The sequence below is a fragment of the Gekko japonicus genome, unplaced genomic scaffold (assembly GCF_001447785.1).
Source record: "Gekko japonicus isolate JY-2015 unplaced genomic scaffold, Gekko_japonicus_V1.1 scaffold253, whole genome shotgun sequence".
Classification (NCBI taxonomy): Eukaryota; Metazoa; Chordata; class Lepidosauria; order Squamata; family Gekkonidae; genus Gekko; species Gekko japonicus.
This window is the reverse complement of record NW_015173681.1, coordinates 1,034,554-1,053,649: the sequence shown is the minus strand read 5'-3', so window position 1 is coordinate 1,053,649 and position 19,096 is coordinate 1,034,554. Positions and strand designations below refer to the sequence as shown.

The 19,096-nt window shown below is 47.2% G+C and overlaps 1 protein-coding gene across 1 annotated transcript in view; it reads right to left on the bottom strand.

Annotated features, from left to right (window-relative positions):
* Positions 1-18,265, bottom strand: part of ACVR2B (activin A receptor type IIB) — a 197,340-nt gene extending 179,075 nt beyond the window's left edge. The window contains exon 1 of the mRNA XM_015423053.1: positions 18,213-18,265. Coding sequence (XP_015278539.1) covers positions 18,213-18,261 — 49 coding nt within the window. The 5' untranslated portion in view covers positions 18,262-18,265. The remainder of the gene's footprint in view (positions 1-18,212) is intronic.
* Positions 18,266-19,096: the final 831 nt, after the last annotated feature.

Sequence of the window (19,096 nt, the reverse complement as noted above, 5' to 3'; positions counted from 1 at the left end):
CAGCAGGAAGTGATGTCAGCAGGAGTGGAAGCAGCCCACCAGAAAAAGAACAACCTGAACTTCAGCAGCATTCTTGAACCAGATTTTACTCTGAGTGTAATGTATTCAATAAGCTGCCATTGAATGCATAATGTGTGATGAAAACATCTAATTGAAATGCTATGTTGAGCTTCGTCCTGGGCTAGGATCCAAATTCATCCAATCGCATTGCTAGCCCAGGAAGCACCTAGCCAATCACTTTACAGCAAGCTCCATGAGTGGGAACGTCTGTGATTGGTCCTTATATGAACAATCGTATTGGTTGGTATTTGTACAATGGACAGTGGCTACATTAGCCCGGAGAGTTTAAAAGCAGGACAGCTGCAATGTGAAAGCTGTTCTGGCTATCAGATGTTGATCTGTGTTGGAGTTGTGTTCGAGTTGAAGAATAAAGTTGTGTTCTTGCTGAATCACTCTCCGACTTCTTTGTTAAGCGAGTGACTTAACACTGAGAGCAAGGGACTGAGAGTCTTAACCCACTACTACAACTAGAACAGCTGCACAAATTAATTGTTGAGGAAGAAAAAGAAGAGTTGGGTTTTATACCCAGCTTTTCTCTACTTTAGGGAGTCTCAAGGCAGCTTACAATTGCCTTCCCTTCCTCTCCCCACAACAGGCACCTTGTGAGGCAGGTGGGGCTGACAGAGTTCTGAGAGAACAGCCACTGGCCTAAGGTCACCCAGCAGGCTCCATGCGGAGGAGGAGTGGGGAATCAAACTCAGTTCTCCAGATTAGAGTTTCTTGACCACTTCACTACGCAGGCTCTCTCTGGTGGCTCTCTCTGGTGGCTGCCCACCAATTTCTTCAGGCTAGCTGTGATCCTGTCTTCCCAACCTGCTATATATACATACTTATCTCCAAGAACGCACAGGAACGGAGTTCCGGCTGGCTCACAAGTTGGCCACGCCCAGCAGGAACTCATTAGCATAATAGGCCACACCCAACAGCAGAAACTCATTAGGATTGGCTACATTAGGGGTGTGTGGCCTAACATGCAAAAAGACCTGGGTTTTGACAACAAACAAGGTAAACAGAATAACAGGCAAAAGGTGGGTGTGGCTGGATGACCACACTTCTGGTAACATGTGGGTGCAGCCTAATGTGCTAATGAGCTGTGCTGTCAGGGGTGTGGCCCAATATGCTAATGAGTTCCTGCTGTTGGGTGTGGCCTATTATGCTAATGAGTTCCGCTGGGCTTTTTCTACAAAAAGAGCCCTGCGTTATCTCACTTAAAATTCATTTTAATTATCACAGAATCCACATACATCATAGGAAAGTGCTGTTATTCTGTGTTTTTAAAACCGGAAGGGCTGGATGAAGCCTGTCGTACTTCCTACATTCAACAGCAAAAAATAAAGACATGAAACACCTTATAGTCTCAAATCATTCTGTTCCTTTCTAACAACAACTGAGATGTTTCCATCCCTCTGCAATAAAATGAAATTTCAAAAGAAAAACTTGGCTGAAAGAGATCATCATCTGGACCAGCAACCCGCAGACAACAGTGGTCAGACATATTCTTACGGGAAATTCACAATCAGTCATGTTCTCAAGCACCTGGTTCTCTCAAAAAGCTTTCTGAAAGTCCAGGTCTTTCAGATCTCCTTGTCAACACATTTCTTGACACTCACCAAACTTCTAGAATCGCACGAGAGCCAGAACTCTCCTTTCCAGTAGGCATGCTTAATTTTTATTTCACCAAACCCTTTCATTGTATTTACAGTTAATATTTTTAGCCCCCTCCACTATTCTTCCTGGGACAGAAATCAGGGTGATGGCCTGCAATCCCAGGCTCCCTGCTCCAGCCTTTTAAACTTCCTAGTCGGCTTGATTTTAGTGATAAATTTACAGATTTTTGCTAGAAGATAAAACTATTTCACCTCTAAAGAACTTATTAAAGGCTGAGTCACATGTATTAAGGTTTGGTCATAGAATCACAGAATCACAGAGTTGGACATGGCCATACAGGCATTCTAGGATCAGCCTAGAGCAGTGATGGAGAACCTTTTAGAGACCGAGTGCCCAAACTGCGACCCAAAACCCACTTATTTATCGCAAAGTGCCAACACAGCAATTTAACCTGAATACTGAGGTTTTACTTTAGAAAAAACAACTCATACATTAACTTAAGATGATCCAAACAAAGTAAGGAAAGCAATCCCAAATGCTTTCATTTACTTAAAATTATTTGGCAGAGAATTCGACACTTTAATGATGGTCTGGGCCTGGCTGGGGCGGTGGCACCCGTGCCCACAGAGAGGGCTCTGAGTGCCACCTCTGGCACCCGTGTCATGGGTTCGCCACCACTGGCCTAGAGCATCCCTGAGAAGTGTTTGTCCAGTTGCTGCTTAAAGACTGCCGCTGAGGGGGAGCTCACCACCTCCCTGAGCAGCTGATCCCACTGCTGCACAACTCTGACTGTAAAAAAAAGTTTTTCCCAAGATCCAGCCGGTACCTTCCCGCCAATGTTCCCTCTAAGCTGTGGAGCTGAGCAAAAATTCTACTTTGTGAGCTCCCGGCATCAAAGTTGTGAGCAAGCAATGTGGCTACTGCATAAATCAGTTTGCTCTGGAGCCATCCTTCCCGAGCTAAGACAAAAATGTGTGAGCCGGAGGCTAAAAAACTGTGAGCTAGCTCTCACTAACTCAGCTTAGAGGGAACACTGCAAGTTCCCGCCCTTAATTTAAACCCATGATTGCGAGTCCTCTCCTCTGCTGCCAACAGGAACAGCGCCCTGCCCTCCTCTAACACTTCAAGAGAGCAATCCGGCCTTTGATTAGGAGCCGCAGTAAACATCTCAGAAGTGACCCTGTGCCCTGACCCACAACTCACAGCCTGGCTCCACCCCACATACAAACAGATCAACTGAGCTGGCGTAAGAATACCATCATGACTATCACCTAAGCAACACCGTTTAATCTGACATTTCTGCTCTCGCACTTTATTTGAACCCTGTTCCAGCACTTTAGGGTATTCATCTTAACTGTTATGGTGTTTCCTGATTGATTTCGATTGTATTTACGTGTGTGTTTTCATGTAAGCCGCCCTGAGCCTGCTTTGGTGGGGAGGGCGGGATACAAACTGAATGAATGAATGAATGAATAAATAAATAAATGTGGGGGAGGTCCCAACCTCCTCTTCTCCAGGCTAAACATTCCCCGATGCCTCCAGTTAAAAGAGGAATCGAGGGTCACCAAAATGAGCTCATGCCCAAGATAAGACCTGAGACAGCAACTTTCAGGTTCACAGTTCATGACTTAAAATATTACACACAGAGATACATTTGCTCACAGAGATACGGTACATATGCCCACATACAGCTACAGGATTCCCAGCCATGCCCTAGCTCAGAAATCTTAGCTTTGGATCAGGAAGGGGTGGTGGAAAGTGCCGTCAAGTCACAAGCAACTTATGGCAAGAGGCCTGCCTCTCCGTAGCAACCCTGGGATTCCTGGGTGGTCTCCCATCCAAGTACTAACCAGGGCCGACCCTGCTTAGCTTCCCGTATCTGAAGAGATAAGGCTAACCTGGGCCGTTCAGATCAGAGGGACCAAAACGCAGCCTTGGGCTTTTGCAGAACTCTATTTCAAGGCAAAGGTTAAGTTTATTCTGGGATACGGAGATCAAAGCTCGGTGAGAAAACATTCCGGCACGGGTGAACAGGAAACCCGGCGAGAAAGGAGATGCCGAAACACAGCCCATGCCGGATGCTTTCCGTATTTGATTATAGAATGTCCAGAGGTGGCAACCTGTCCTGATACCAACACCGCGGCATCTTTGCAACTTTAATAACGCCGTATTCGGTTTCTTTATTTGAGAAGGGCCTTGACATCATCCATGTTAGTGCTTCACTGTCCTGGCTATCAATAAAAGGTATCAGTAACAAGCAGAGCGGGAAGGAAAGAAGCACTGCAAATACACCCTTCCCTCGCCTTCCAACTCACCACTCTCCTGAACGGGAATTAAAAGGTTCTGATTGTTCTTCTTATAACATCCATAAATACGTTAACATGCGCGGGTAGTTATGAACACCATGCTTCGCTCTAGAAAGAAAATGCAGGTCTGCTAAGTCTCCTCTCCTCCCGCTTATGTCAATTTTTTTTTTAAAAACGGAGCTACAATTTACATTGCTTCATAAGCATCGCGGATCAAAAACCAAAGCCAGCACTGAAGAGTAAACAAAGGTGCAAAAGAGGGTTGGATCAGTGCAAAGGCATTGAGGAAATAATTTTTAAAAGCTCTCACCGTTCAGCATAGTCAGTGGAAAGCCTGGGAGGACCGCAACATAAATCCCGGGAGATCAGAAGAAGAGCACATCCTTTGTAGGCAGAAGGTTCCGGGCTTTATTCCCCAGCAACTCGGGTAACGAGATTCCAAGAAGAAAGGCTGGGAAAGACCATAGAGGCCTTGGGAAGCTGTTGCTACATGGAGCAGATGTTAGCGGGCTGGCCAGACCGAAGGTCTGACTCCAGAATAAGACAGCTTCGTATTTTATTCCCCGGCAAATAAAGTTCTCATCCCACCCCCACCGGAGCACACTGCTTTTTGTCGAGGCAATGTCTTTGTAAAGGTAAAGGTTTCTCTTGCTCGAAAGCTAGTTGAATCCAACTTCAGGGGGTGGTGCTCATCTCCGTTTTCAAGCCAAAGAGCCAGCGCTGTCCGAAGACGTTTCCGTGGTCACGTGGCCGGCATGACTAAACACCAAGGCGCACGGAATGCTGTTCCCTTCCCACAGAAGCAGTCCCTATTTATCTCCTTGCAATTTCTTGCTTTCGAACTGCTAGGCTGGCAGGAGCTGGAACTAGAGGCGGGAGCTCACTCCATCACGCAGCACTCGGGTCTCGGACTGCCGAGCGACCGACCTTCTGGTCTGCAGCTCAGCGTCCTAACCTCTGAGCCACCGCGGCCCCTAATGTCTTTGTACTGAGATACAAAAATAAATTCTTCCTTGGGAGTCATTCCAGAACACAGATGTGATTCCATTTATTTATTAAGAAAACCCTAATCCCAAAGCAGCCCTGACCTGGATGGCCACGCTAGCCTGATCATCTCAGAATTCAGAGGCTAACCAGGGGTCGGCCCTGGTTGGTACTTGGACGGGAGACTACCCAGGAATTCCAAGGTCACTATGTGAAGAAAGGTGCTGGCAAAAAAACACTTCTGTTAACCTCTTGCCTCGAGGAGGAGGAGGAGGAGGAGAAGAGGAAGAGGGAAGAGGAAGAGGAGAATGGATTTATACCTTGCCCTTCACTTGGAGTCTCAGAGCGGCTTACAAACCCCTTTGCCTCCCCCCTCCCCACAGCAGACACCCTGTGAGGTAGGTGGGGCTGAGCGCGCTCTGACAGAAACGGCTCTTTTTCAAGGACAGCTCTTATCAGAACTACGGCTTGCCCAAGGCCATCCAGCAGGTGCAAGTGGAGGAGTGGGGAATCAAACCCGGTTGTCCCAGATTAGAGTCCGTACACTTAACCACTATACCAAACTGGCAAGAAGAAGAGGAGATTGGATTTATACCCTGCCCTTCACTCGGAGTCTCAGAGCGGCTTACAAACTCCTTTCCCTTCCCCTCCCCACAACAGACACCCTGTGAGGTAGGTGGGGCTGAGAGAGCTCTTTCCAGAACTGTCCTTGAGAGAACAGCTCTGACAGAACTATGGCTTGCCCAAGGTCATCCAGCAGCTGCAAGGGGAGTGGGGAATCAAACCCGGTTCTCCCAGATTAGAGTCCACGCACTTAACCAATATACCAAACTGGCTCTACGGGGTCGCCCTACAACATGTTGGTACTTCCCGCCACCATCGAACTTGAGGCGAGGACTCTGTGCTCCAGTTGCCAGAGTGCATAACTCACAGGCATTAAGGTCCAGTCCCTGATGCCTCCAGTTAAAAGAGGAATCTGTAAGATCTCCACTCCCCATGAGGGTACACAATCAAGAGTTCAACCACTGATCCGTCTTAGCACTACAACAGCTCTGTATATGTCCTAGTCCTCTTAGGCAAGACAAGAGTCACCGGAAAAGACAATCATGCCAGGGAAAGTTGAAGGCAACAGGAAAAGAGGAAGATCCAAAAGAAGATGGATTGACTCTATAAAGGAAGCCACAGCCCTTGGTTTGCAAGACCTGAGCAAGACTGTTAACCATAGGACATTTTGGAGGACATTTGTCCATAGAGTCACCATAAGTCAGATGTAACTTGATGACCCTTAACATACACCTATTAGGCTTGTACACAATTTTTTAGCAGAAATATGGACCTAGAAGCATTAAAAGATACTGGAATATGCTGAGTAAAATGGCAAAAATGCAGCTCTAGAAATAACAACACGCGGATATAAACACAATTTAAACAACAGAGGTTTTATTTAGGTATCTACCTCATGTTCCATTCATAAGCAGGGAAAGGCAGATCCAAGGCACAGATGAACCTGGTTCAGAAATAACACTAAATCTTGGTTCGGTACTACATGAACATGCTCTGAGCTCTCACGGTTTTTCGTCCACCTGAATGCTGCAAAACAGTATGGTGCCATAGTTACTGGGACCCAAAAGTTTTCTAGGTGTCCTTGGGCCAATCACTCTCTATTTTTTTTTTATTTAACACTTATAAAACCCTGCCATTCTTCTGGGAACTCCGAGCAGCATACAAGGGTTCCCCCCTCCTCTACAACTACAAACTACAGTTTGGCTCAGATGTAATAGTTAGTAAGGTTTGCTGGAAGACTATTAAGTAACTAATTAGCTCAGTGCTCAACGGCACCAGGAATTCTAGGGAGAGATAGCGGGTTCAGGGAAATTCCCAAGACTGGGTTCGCACCATCTGATCAGACCCACCATCTTGTAAGGCATAGGCTGCCTAATGAATTTCCCAGTTTTTCAATTTGTATTATGCTCATTCACAAATCATGAGAGTCTGACCTAAACAGAGTTGAATTTCAACCGCAGCAACCCTTAGCTTTTCGCAGAGAACATTTATTATATAGGATTATGGTTTCTAACAAATCTGGATGCTATTATAGCATTCAGTATTCATTTGCCTTGCATAAAAGCCTCCAGCGTGTTTTCAACAATTTCTCCTCCTCCTCCTCCTGTTTGTCACCAGAGTATTAAACCAGACACACCAACACAAAAGGAAGAGGTGGTAAAACACAATGATGGGGAATATCTGAAAGTAACTTTCCCACTTATATAATTTCACCCTATCATTGTTTGAGTGGGAATAATAAAGAGGTCTAAGATAGCTGGATGCAAGAGAGAGAGAGACACGGTGCTGCATTCCAGAAGTATGGAGGAAGCATAGAGTCCGAAGAGAAGTTAAGAACTCCCAGTACTGCAGAAGATCAACAGGCTGGGCTAATAGGACACGCATCCTTAAAGACGATTACAGCCTTACAGGTGGTTCTGTTTTATTAGGCTTGGAGTGACTTAAGATTGTATTGTTACTGGATGTTTTCAATTATGTAATGGTAAGCTGCCTGGAGCCACACGGAAAGGTAGGGTATAACCCTTTCCATAAATGAAATACATCGATATAAGTAGCTGATGTTTGCAAAGGAAGTGCTCAGACCGGTGGCCGATTCAATCAAGCTGTGTTAACATCACAGCAACCAACAGGCAAAAAGACCGCTGCGGCGAACCGAAGACTGGGAAAACCACAACACGATTTTCTGGTTCCCGGAAGAGGCATTACCATCTTGTGAGAGTTTGGAAAGCCAGGGCTATTTATGAGAAGTTGGCCACCAGGAGATCTCCAGAACGCATTCTTCGTTACAAAGCACTGAACCTCCTACTTCCAGCAACTCCTAAGAACCATAACCAACTCTGAGGAAGCCCACAAGATAATTTTAAAAAATCTCGGGTAGTTGAGAAAAACCACCTGCTACAGTCTCTGCTTAATAAAGTAAGAAGAGAAGAGATTGGATTTATACCCCGCCCTTCACTACCCAAGGGAGTCTCAGAGCGGCTTCCAGACTCCCTTCCATTCCCCTCCCCACAACAGACACCCTGTGAAGGAGGTGGGGCTGAGAGAGCTCTTGACAGAAACTGCTCTTTTTCAAGAACAGCTCTTATCAAAACTAGGGCTTGCCCAAGGTCATCCAGCAGTTGCAAGTGGAGGAGTGGGGAATCAAACCTGGTTCTCCCAGATTAGAGTCCGTGCACTTAACCACTACACCAAACTGGCTCTCTCACCGGGGGGGGGGGCCGAAGAGACTATGGATCAAGGTTCTGACTCCATGCAAGGCAGCTTCACGTTTAGCTGTGGGCATGATACATCCAGCTAGCAATTATGATTTTTAAAAACCCACAAAAGCACCTACAAGTAACGTCCAGTATTGCACAGATTATTTAGCTCATGCAAGACCTTATTAATTTCCAACGTCAGGCAGAGGTTGGGGTGGAGTTGATGCATCTACTGAAAGCAAAGATTACAGTATTTCCCCCCCACCCAGTTTTCCCGTCTTTCCCCCTCAACTTCTCCCATAAGGTGTTATAATACGGAAATTGACTGAGACAGACTATAGCAACAACTCCAAAAAAGAAAAAAATGCTCTGTCAAGCCCACAACTTCTGCTTGCAGCTGACCAAGAACTTGAAACACACTATTCATTCGGCTACAGGCTTTGAAGTGGGCTCCCCCAAACAAGATATACTTGGGGGGGGGGGTATTTACCAAAAAGAAAAAGAAAACATGAAATCAATAGCAGACTCTTTGTCAAAGTGTAAATAGTTCCATAAATCTTGGGAAAGTGGTTTGTAAAGATAAATGGGAGCTGAAAGATCAAAGGATTTGTTTACATGAATTTCTTTTAAAATCCACCAGTCCGGCAAGGGGGACTCTGTTTTTCATCAGGGTAAGAGTTCCAGTGTGCTTGGTCCAAGGCCAGTATTTTCAGGATGTAAAACGAGTTGTGAGAAAGGGTGTAATTCTTCATAAACCACACCCCTGGAGTAAATCTTGATCAGGGCTTGCATCAGCATTAGACAGATCAAGATGGGTAGCTGTGTCTGTCTGTCTGCAGCAGTAGAAAAGTTTCCAGTAGCAACTTAATTCCTGCCAACCTAGCAGTTCAAAAGCAAGAAATTGCAAGTAGATAAATAGGTACCACTTCGTTGGGAAGGTAACAGCGTTCCGTGCACCTTGGTGTTTAGTCATGCCGGCCACATGACCACGGAAACGTCTTCGGACAGCGCTGGCTCTTCGGCTTTGAAACGGAGATGAGAACCGCAACCCTAGAGTCGGATTCGACTGGCTTTCGAGCAAGGGAAACCTTTACCTTTTAGCAACTTAATGACTAACAAAACTGTTTAAGCGGGGGTATGGTAAACCAGCTTCAAACCCAAATTAATATGGGGGGGCCATGTGGTTAAATGCAGCAGAAGGAAATGAGTAACACAGAAGGGAAAGTCTAGGAGAGGTGGAGTGCCCAGTCCCATGATCTACTCATCATCGTAACAGATCAAGGTCTGTAGTCCGGCAGTTCGAGACCCGAGTGCCGCGTGACAGAGTGAGCTCCAATCTCTGGCCCCAGCTCCTGCCAACCTAGCAGTTCGAAAGCAAGACATTGCAAGTAGATAAATAGGTACCACTTCGGTGGGAAGGTAACAGCGTTCCGTGCACCTTGGTGTTTAGTCATGCCGGCCACATGACCACGGAAACGTCTTCGGACAGCGCTGGCTCTTCAGCTTGGAAATGGAGGTGAGCTCCGCCCCCTAGAGTTGAATTTGACTGGTTTTCGAACAAGAGAAACCTTTACCTAAGAGAGTCCAGTAGCACCCTGAAGACTGACAAAATTTGTGGTGGTGCATGCGCTTTCGTGAGCCATAGCTCCCTTCTTCAGATACAGCTACAATGATTCACGAAAGCCACAAATTTTGTTAGTCTTTACGGTTATAACTGGAGCTGCAGTGGCTCAAGTGGTTAAGACGCTGAACTGCAGGCTGTGGAAGGTCAGTAGTTCAGCAGTTCGAGACACGAGTGTGCCGCATGACGGAGTGAGCTCCCGTCTCTCGTTCCAGCTCCTGCCAACCTAGCAGTTCGAAAGCAAGACATTGCAAGTAGATAAATAGGTACCACTTCGGTGGGAAGGTAACAGCGTTCCATGCGCCTCGGTGTTTAGTCATGCCGGCCACATGACCATGGAAACGTCTTTGGACAGCGCTGGCTCTTCGGCTTGGAAACGGAGATGAGCACCGCAAACCTAGAGTCGGATTCGACTGGCTTTCGAGCAAGGGAGCCTTTACCTTTACCTAAGGTTATAACTGTACTCTTGCTCTTTCCATCATCATAAGTAAATGACCTTGTGTCTCTATATCAGCACTTAACAGAGAACAACTGTATTTTTAAAAAACTCCTTTGTGTACATGAGGAAGAACTGTAGCTACACCCTATCCCTCAAATGCTAGTTTTCAGTATGCAGGTTTTTCTTTTTAAAAAATCTGAATGAATGAATGAACACTGAAATATGTAGTATCCAACTGCAGTCCGAAACGACACAACCCAAAAGAACTTTTTCGCTCGCAGAGAGCTATTCATCTCCCAACTTAACATTGTAACCAGTAGCAAACACCTATTTTCTCACTACTGATCCTCACTCTCTGGCACACAAAGTGTCATGTATACACTGTTATCATCTTTATGTGCATGCACAATGTATTTTACATGTGGAAAGACACAGAGCAATTGTCCTTAGTGTCTTTCTGAAGCATAATTACATCTTCACTATTTAAACTAGTTTTACTAAGTGTCGTTAAGCAGGTATGAAGATGAAGAGGGAAGGATTAATATATTTTTTTGGCACAAAAGAACAAAAGGCTGCAGGAATTCTTTCTACATCAGCACCATCATAACCTGTTTCACTCAGGGATCATGCATAGGAAAACGGGAAGATTACATAGATAAATTCATTCCAGTACCAGCCTTGCATCTGACGAAGTGGACTCTTGTCTATGAAACACTGTGCAAAAATAAACAGACTGGTCTTTAAGGTGCCACAGAACTCTGGTATACACAATTTGACACACTTATATGGATTTTCCCCCAAAAGAAACCTGGAGAAGCTGCACTGCTCCAGATGTGAACAACTCTTAATTTCTGAATAAGCCATTGAGAGTACCTGCAACATTTCTTGTTTCTTTGCTTCCCACAGGAATAGTCCCTATTTCCCCCGTTTAGGTATATATTTGGTAGATACCTTCTATGAAGGTGACAGGAAGAAAATTGATTCCTTCGAAATGTGGTGTCGGAGGAGAGTTTTACGGATACCATGAACCTCCAGAAAGACAAATATGAGTTCTAGGTCAAATCAAGCCCTAGGAGCTAAAATGACCAAACTGGGCTATTGTATTTTGGTCACATCATGAGAAGACAAGACTTGCTGGAAAAGACAATCATGCTAGGAAAAACTGAAGGCAGCAGGAAAAGAGGAAGACCCAACATGAGATGGACGGACGCGATGAAGGAAGCCACCGCTGTCAGTGACCGGACATTTGGGAGGTGATTAATTCATAGGGTCGACATAAGAAAGAACAGACTTGGCACTTGACACGCACACACCTACTACTAGATACAATCCTTTTTGGATGGATGGAGGAAGAGATATAAAACACGACATGTAAACAGAGGAGATGTTTGTTCTATATTTTCAGGAGAGTGTGGGAGGGCTTGGGTTTTGTGATGTAGAACACCGACCAATGTGAAACAGACAAATATGGTTTCCAACTTCTCTTAAGAACACAAGATGAACCCTGCTGGATCAGACCAACAGTCCATCTAGTCCATCAAACCAACAGTCTGTCTAGCATCCTGTCTCACACAGTGACCAGCCAGTTCATCTGGATGGCCAACAGGGATTAGTTGCCCAACAATGACCAAGAGGAGGCCTTCCCATGATGTTGCCTCCAGGCTCTGGGACTCCGAGGATTAGTGCCTTTGAACATGGAGGTTCCCCTCAGTCACCATGGCTAGTAGCCACTGATAGGCTTATCCTCCATGAAAATATCTAATCCCCCTTTCAAGCTGTTTATTCCTGTGGCTGTCACTACATCCTATCTGAAGAAGTGAGCAGTCACTCACAAAAGCTTATACCCTGCCACATATTTTGGCTGCGGTCACACATACTAAATAACCTACTTTCAGTGCAGTTTCCAACTGGATTTTGCCAGTTCACACAGTAAAAATCCAGTTGGAAACCGCACTGAAAGTGGATAATTTATTTAGTCTGTGTGACCACAGCCTTTGTTTTTAAGGTGTGACCACAGTCTTTAAGGTGCTACTGGACTCTTGCTCTTTTCTGCTGCTACAGACAGACTAACACGGCTATCCGTCTTGATCTAACGACATCCTCTGACAGCAAATTTCACATTTTAATCACTCTCGGTGTGAAGTAGTATTTCCTTTTGTCCGTCCTGGACCTACTGCCCATCAGCTTCATTGGATGCCCTCGAGTTCTAATATTTCGGGATGAAAATTTATCTTTCTCAACTCTCTCCACCCCACACATAAATTTATAAACCTCTATCATGTCCCTCCCTTAGTTGTGTCTCTTCTAAACAGAAAAGTCCCAGAGACTCTTCAGCCTTTCCTCTTAGGGAAGGTGCTCCAACCCCCTAATCATCTTGGTTGCCCTTCTCTGTACTTTTCCCAGCTCTGCCATGTCCTTCCTTCTTCCCTCCACATGGGCCAGGGGGAAGGGGGAGAACCAGAGCGGTGGGTTACTATGGCAATGGGACACCTTACCACAGTGATGGCGAACCTTTTAGAGACGGAGTGCCCAAACTGAGACCCAAAACCCACTTATTTATCGCAAAGTGCCAACACAGCATACTGAGGTTTTACTTTAGAAAAAACAACTCATAACTTAAGATGATCCAAACAAAGTAAGGAAAGCAATTCCAAATGTTTTCATTTACTTAAAATTATTTGGCAGAGAATTTCAACACTTTAATGATGGTCTGGGCCTGGCTGGGGCGATGGCACGCGTGCCCGTGCCATAGGTTCGCCACCACTGCCTTACCAGAACCAGAGGCAGGGAGGGAGGGAGAACTCCCTGACCACCAGAGCACAGGCTGTGTTCACTTCACACAACTTCCCCTGCACTCCAAGCTCCCCTATGTACACTTACGAAAGCAGACGCACGGAGGGATTACAGTAATCGGAACATAGCATGGCTTTCTGAAGCACGCAGTTAAATAAAAGTTAGGGAAGGCAGAGCTCTGCATATTTCCTGTTAACTCTTGGAAGTGAAACACAGGAATTGATCTTTATATGTTTTCAAATATAATCCATAATATTTATTTGTCCTTGGGGAAATTATACGGGGGTGGTGGTTCCAGCTTCAGTTTCCCCCTACGCTTTAAAAAGTTCACCCATCTCAAAACGCAACAGATGTTTAAAAAGAAAAGAAAAGATCCCAAACATCATTCCGGTTGGATCAGAAAACAGCAAAGGTGGCTGCTTACATGTACCCCTCTGATGTACTGTGCTTGTTATGGCAGATGTTCCTTATTGGTGTAACCGCCACTGATGGCCCTCTATCCTCTTCGAATGTGATCTAATTATATTTTAGAGACAGTGTGTATGTCTATTATGAACATTATCGTATTTATTTATATCACGCGTTTCTCCCATCACAGATCTTGGGCTGCCACGCATGTGGTTGCCAGGAGGTTACTCATTAAGTGACTAATGAGACCCAGGAATGCTTAGTCTCAACTAGGCTGCTGTAACTCTACATCCTCCAACCATGCCCTGAGTCCCAGATTAGGGATATGTTCTAAATCTAAATTGCAGCACAATCCTGACCATTTCTGCTCAGTTTCGAGGTCACTGCAGCTTACTCCCTCAGCAAATGTGCTCAGGATTGTAGCCTTAAAGGTATGGTGTGCATGAACACCCATTTTAACATAAGCATTCCTAACCAGTCATGAGTCCTGATATTTAGAGAGGCATAATCTATATCTAACAATAGATTTTTGTTAATAGAATCCTGGACACTAGCTCAAGAGTTTTGTGTTTTTAAAGACCAGCACCATTAACCTTGGCACAGCACTTCATTGTGTTTAATTAGCAAGCTAATGAAGCTGGTCTCATTCCTTTCCTCAACCACAAGAGGATAAATGGGGAGCTCTGGGAAAAGAGTGGACTTATCTCTTTGGAATTCAATTCATTGCTGTGTAGTGAAGTGCTTACAAAAGAGAGGGGGGGTGAAGCTTAACTTTTGCATTGCTTTGCCAAGATGTGCCTTGTACGACAGAAATCCTTTTCATACAATCCATATTGTCTTTGATGGGGGGGAAACACACACAAAACAAGATTTTAAAAAAGAAATTGATTCCTGAACATTTGGGCTGCAGGAAATTTGTAAACAAAACAGTAGAAAATGAACATAATGTTTTCATCAACAAATCTTCAGACACTCCAAAAATTAAAGTACACAACAGACTTTTTTATATATTTGAAAAAAGCAACAGTCTGTTTTTGTTTCAACTAAGACAGCCAAGGTACCACTAGAAGTCATCCAAACACATGCAACTAAGGTCAAAGCTGTTTTTAAAATGCCACTCTTTCTCACAGCGCTAAAAACACCTACACACAAACACACAGAGGAACCTTCTGACCAACACCACTGAGGGACGACTCCCTATCAGTACCTGACGGCATTCAGAACGTTTCTGAGAATCTGCAAGGCTATCTTGCAAAACAGATGTAACAAAAACCACATCACGGAACACAACTGAAGCCATTCGTAAAAGCAGATATATCACACATGGCCCCCCTCTTGTTCACTGTGATGTGACTGTCCGTCCTCGGAGGATTCTAATAATTCATGCGAGGCATCTGTGCTTTCCTTTCTTTCTTAGAAATTACATTTCCAAAAAAAGTCGATATAAGCATGCCAGTCTTATGGACCATACAAGCAACCTGCAGGGTGGTTTCTAACGAGCAGCTTTCGATTTGATTCCGAAAGGTCAGTATCATTGCACACTTAATTAAGAAAGCAGGTTACGATTACAAAAAAGAAAAAGGGTCTTTATCTGTGGGTAAACTATATAGCTATAGGCTTTTTAAAAAAGGCATGGGGGGGTTGAATGAAAGTGGCTAAAAATAGCTCCTTTGTACAAACCCTACTTCCACCAGTGGAACAGTCTGTGATTGTAAGCATACCGAATTTCATGATCGGTGGTGCTAAACATACAGACACACACATACAGGGGGGGCTCCTTGTATTGTCCTAAGCCATCTCTCTCCTTCCAAAAATGCCTGGTTCTGCAGAGCACTCTCAGTTAGAATCACTCATAAACCCTTTACAAGGAGAGACAAAGATCTATGCAAATGCACCATCAGGTTAGGGAATTGCTTGGTTGCTTCGATCTGGTACCACGTAAGCATTGTTGTCTTTTTTAATTAATAAAACAAAACAGAAACAAAGGCAAGCATCATCCCTTTCCAACTTCCAGCTCAACTGGAGGAGGAGAAAATAGCATTGCTTACAGTACAAAGGAGGGAGGAAAGGGAGAAGGCGAAGTGACAGTGAATATATAATAGGTACCCTGAACAAAGAAACACCAGCGAAGCATCAGTAGCGGCAGCACAGGCGCCGCCACAGAGGCTGCCACCACAGCCTTCTGCTTGGGCTGGTCCTTCCAAACCCTCCCCAGGATTGCAAAGATTGCAAAGCAGACCTAGAAACCCGGGGAGAGGTTAGTTGTCTTTTAGGAGGGTGAGAAATCTGAAAGAGGGAACCAGTTTTAACAGGGAAAGGGGGGGGGAGATAAAGAGACAAGCCAATTTATTTCAGTGTGGAATCTGTATCAGGCAAGAGTAAGGTCCCCCCCCTCCAGTTATCACTGCCTGGACATAATTTAACGGATCTCTCCCACACACACACCAGTTATCACTGCCTGGACATAATTTAAATGCAACACGCACCCTTCCAAAAAGATTAAGGAAGGAGGAGCAGGTTTCTCTTAATTGCAGACGACACGCGAGTGCATCGAAAGGGGACCCTGGTCTGAAACCCCTTCTCCTCCTGACATCTTATTCTACCAAGTACACAAGCCAAAAAATATTTTTCCTCCCCACCCCACCCCCCGGTAATGGCTACGGCGTGACAACTGAGCGCCAAGAAGGCTCACCCTAAACACGAGAGCCTATATTGCGTTGTGGAGGTTTTCTTTTTTTTTGGCGGGGGGAGAAATTAGGAGACTGGGTTGCTACCCCGCGAACTCTGCCACCAGGCAGACTCCCTTTCCTTTCCCTCGCCCGACAAGCCCCCGTATTAAGCCAGAGCCCGGAGGGGGAGGGGTTATAAATGTGGGGCCAGCGACTAGCGCGCCGCTCCTCCGGGATCCACAAATCAATCGCTCCACGCCGGGCTATGGGGCTGGGCAGTGACGTCAGCGCCGGTTGTTATTATTCCGCGGCCACGAGATTTGTGTTTGTGTCCCCCCAGACCCCCTTCCCTGCCTCCCTCCCTCTCCTCCACCCCTCGCTGCTTCTCCCACCTCCCGGCAAGTTGGGCGGACGGGAGAACCTTTACCAGGACCCCCCCTTTGCTTCTCCCACCGCCTGGCAATCTGGACGAACGGGAGAAGCTTGCACAGGCACCCCCCATGCCGCTTCTCCCTGCACCGGGCAACAATGCACATCCCTTCTCTCTCTCTCCCCCCCCCAACCCCCGGCCATATATAAAGGGGGTCTCTCCTTTCCCCCCCCCTCCTTCTTAGGGGGAAAAAATTAAAAAGCCAGACAGCCTTGGAGCTGTCTGGCATGTAAATGAAGCAGCACCCCGAACAAAAGCCACATAATTTTATTTTAATTTTTTTTTTAGTTCATGCCCTCGCACGGGAGCCAAATGCAACTGCAGCTCTCGTAGGGAAAAGTCACTTTGTAGCAGGGCCCGGCCGCAAACTCTTCCCAGTTTCCCCCATCCGTTTGTTTACCACGTGTAACTTCTCTCGTGCCAGGCTTAGCTGGCTGGCCGGGCACGCGGGGGGGGGGGAGTTTAAAAAATAACCATTCAATGGAGGCGACGAGGAGAGAAAGTTTTAAAAGGCTCACAAAAGGCTGGGATAGTCTCACTCTCCCGCTTCCACACAAACACACACAGAGAGAGCCCCAAACACCCGACAATGTTAACCCCTGGTGCGCTGTAAGAATTCGTTTCAAGGGGAGTGTTCAGCGCAAAATGTTGCCATCGACAGCAAACCATCCCACCGGAGCACGAGAGGAACGGAACATCAGAGTGGGTGGGTGGGTTTTTTAAAAAGCAAACCTTACGGAACAAAAAACCGGGGGGGGGGGGTTTCCTAGAAAAATAAAACCGCCGGGAAAAACGAAAAGATCCTGGGAAAGAGGCGGTTTTTAAACCGTGTGGCGCTGCCTTTGACGCGCACGACTGCAAAATAATAGCTATGTATTTTTGGAAGTTGCATACAAGATCTACACCTAAAGGGACTCCCCAAACAATCGAAGGGTACGTCGCGGGAGAGACTTTCCTAGCCTACGTTTTTTTAGCCCCCGCGAAGAAAATGCAACCTTTCAGGGGGACAGAGTGAAAATCCCAGGCCTAGAGTGACCATGTGGTTCCATCCGGAGCAAAGACGGTTATCTCTACCCTGGGCAGCAAACACATGGCCACTGGAGACGAAGGGAAAGCCTCCTCGCGTTTTCCACACACGCCCCCTCCTCTGGGCGCAAAATGCCTCTTCCCCAAACCCCGTCGCCTCTTTTGTTTTCCAACTGCACGCCTTCCTCCTTTCCAGCCGGGGACGGAGCATTGCACGCTGTCGCGCGCACTCACACACACAAAAAGACCACATTTCGGTGCCTAGTAGCCCCCTTTCCCCCAAACCTTCCCGGGGCTGCAGCTAAAACACAAGGCGAAGGGAATTGGGGGGAGGTCCGAGACACGCAAGACACACAAACAACGCCGCGATCGCTCCGGACGGCGCACAAAAAAGTTGTGTTGTTTTGATCTCCTTTAAAAAAAAACAAAAAAACGCGAACCGGATTAACTCTTTCGGTTTCCAAGGCGTTCGGGCGCACGAGACGGAGCTGGCTCGCATTCCTTTTGACTAACAACAATGCAATTTGTAAAAGGGCGGCGATCACAACTTTTGTGTGTGTTGTGTGTGTGTGTGCGCGCGCGCGCGTGTTTTCTCGGCGATTACTTACGCGCGCAGAAAGTCCCCCAAAGGAAGGCGAAAGTTAGCCAGGGCACCATCGTATTCCTTGTTTGCCTCGTGTCTCTTGTTTACGGCTCCCCGCCCGGAGAGGCAGGGAGGGAGGAATGAATGAGATCGAGAGTGGATCGAAGGGGGAAAAATAGGTTCCTTTTAAAAAAAAAACCCCAAAACCACACACACACGCAGAGCGAGAGGGACCGGTGGAGAAAGCCGCCGTCCCAGTCCGCCAACGGGAGAGATATCCAAGTCTTAAGAGAGGAGCTGTGGCTTGGCCGACGCCGGGCTCCTCCGCGCAGGTGACTCCAGCAAGGTCTGGATCCGGGGCGCGGGCTCGCCGCTGTCGCCGTCGTCGTCGCCCCTCGGAGGGGAAAGCCGGCCCCGAGGCGCCTCACCTGGGCCCCGGCCGGGCGAGGGCGGCCCCTTCCCCGCCGAGCCCCCCTTTTCCTCCCGCGGCGGCCGGGAGAGCGACGAGCCGAGGAGGGCGCGGGTCTTTGGGGAGCGGGGGGGACACCCGGCCGCCCCCTTTGCACGGCATCGACGTCCCTCCGAGGCGAATATCCCGACGGGGGGGGGGAGGGGGCGGTTGCCTTCCCCGGCCTCAGTCCGAGCTCCCCTCCGCCTCACGCATCCCCGCGCGCGCCCGCGCCAAGAAGTCCGGCCGGCCTCCCCCTCAGAGGCGCCGACGAGGCAGCGGCGCAAACTTTGCCAGGCGAAGCCAGCGCGGAGGCTCCAGAGGCGAGGCGGCTGCTGCTGCTGCTACTGCTGTGGCTGCTGCCGCCGCTGAGGCGGAGAGGCAGAGCGCGGCGGCGGCCGGGCAGGGCGCGGAGGGCTGGCGGGCGGCGAGGTCCGCTCTGAGGCATCGCTCGCTGGCTC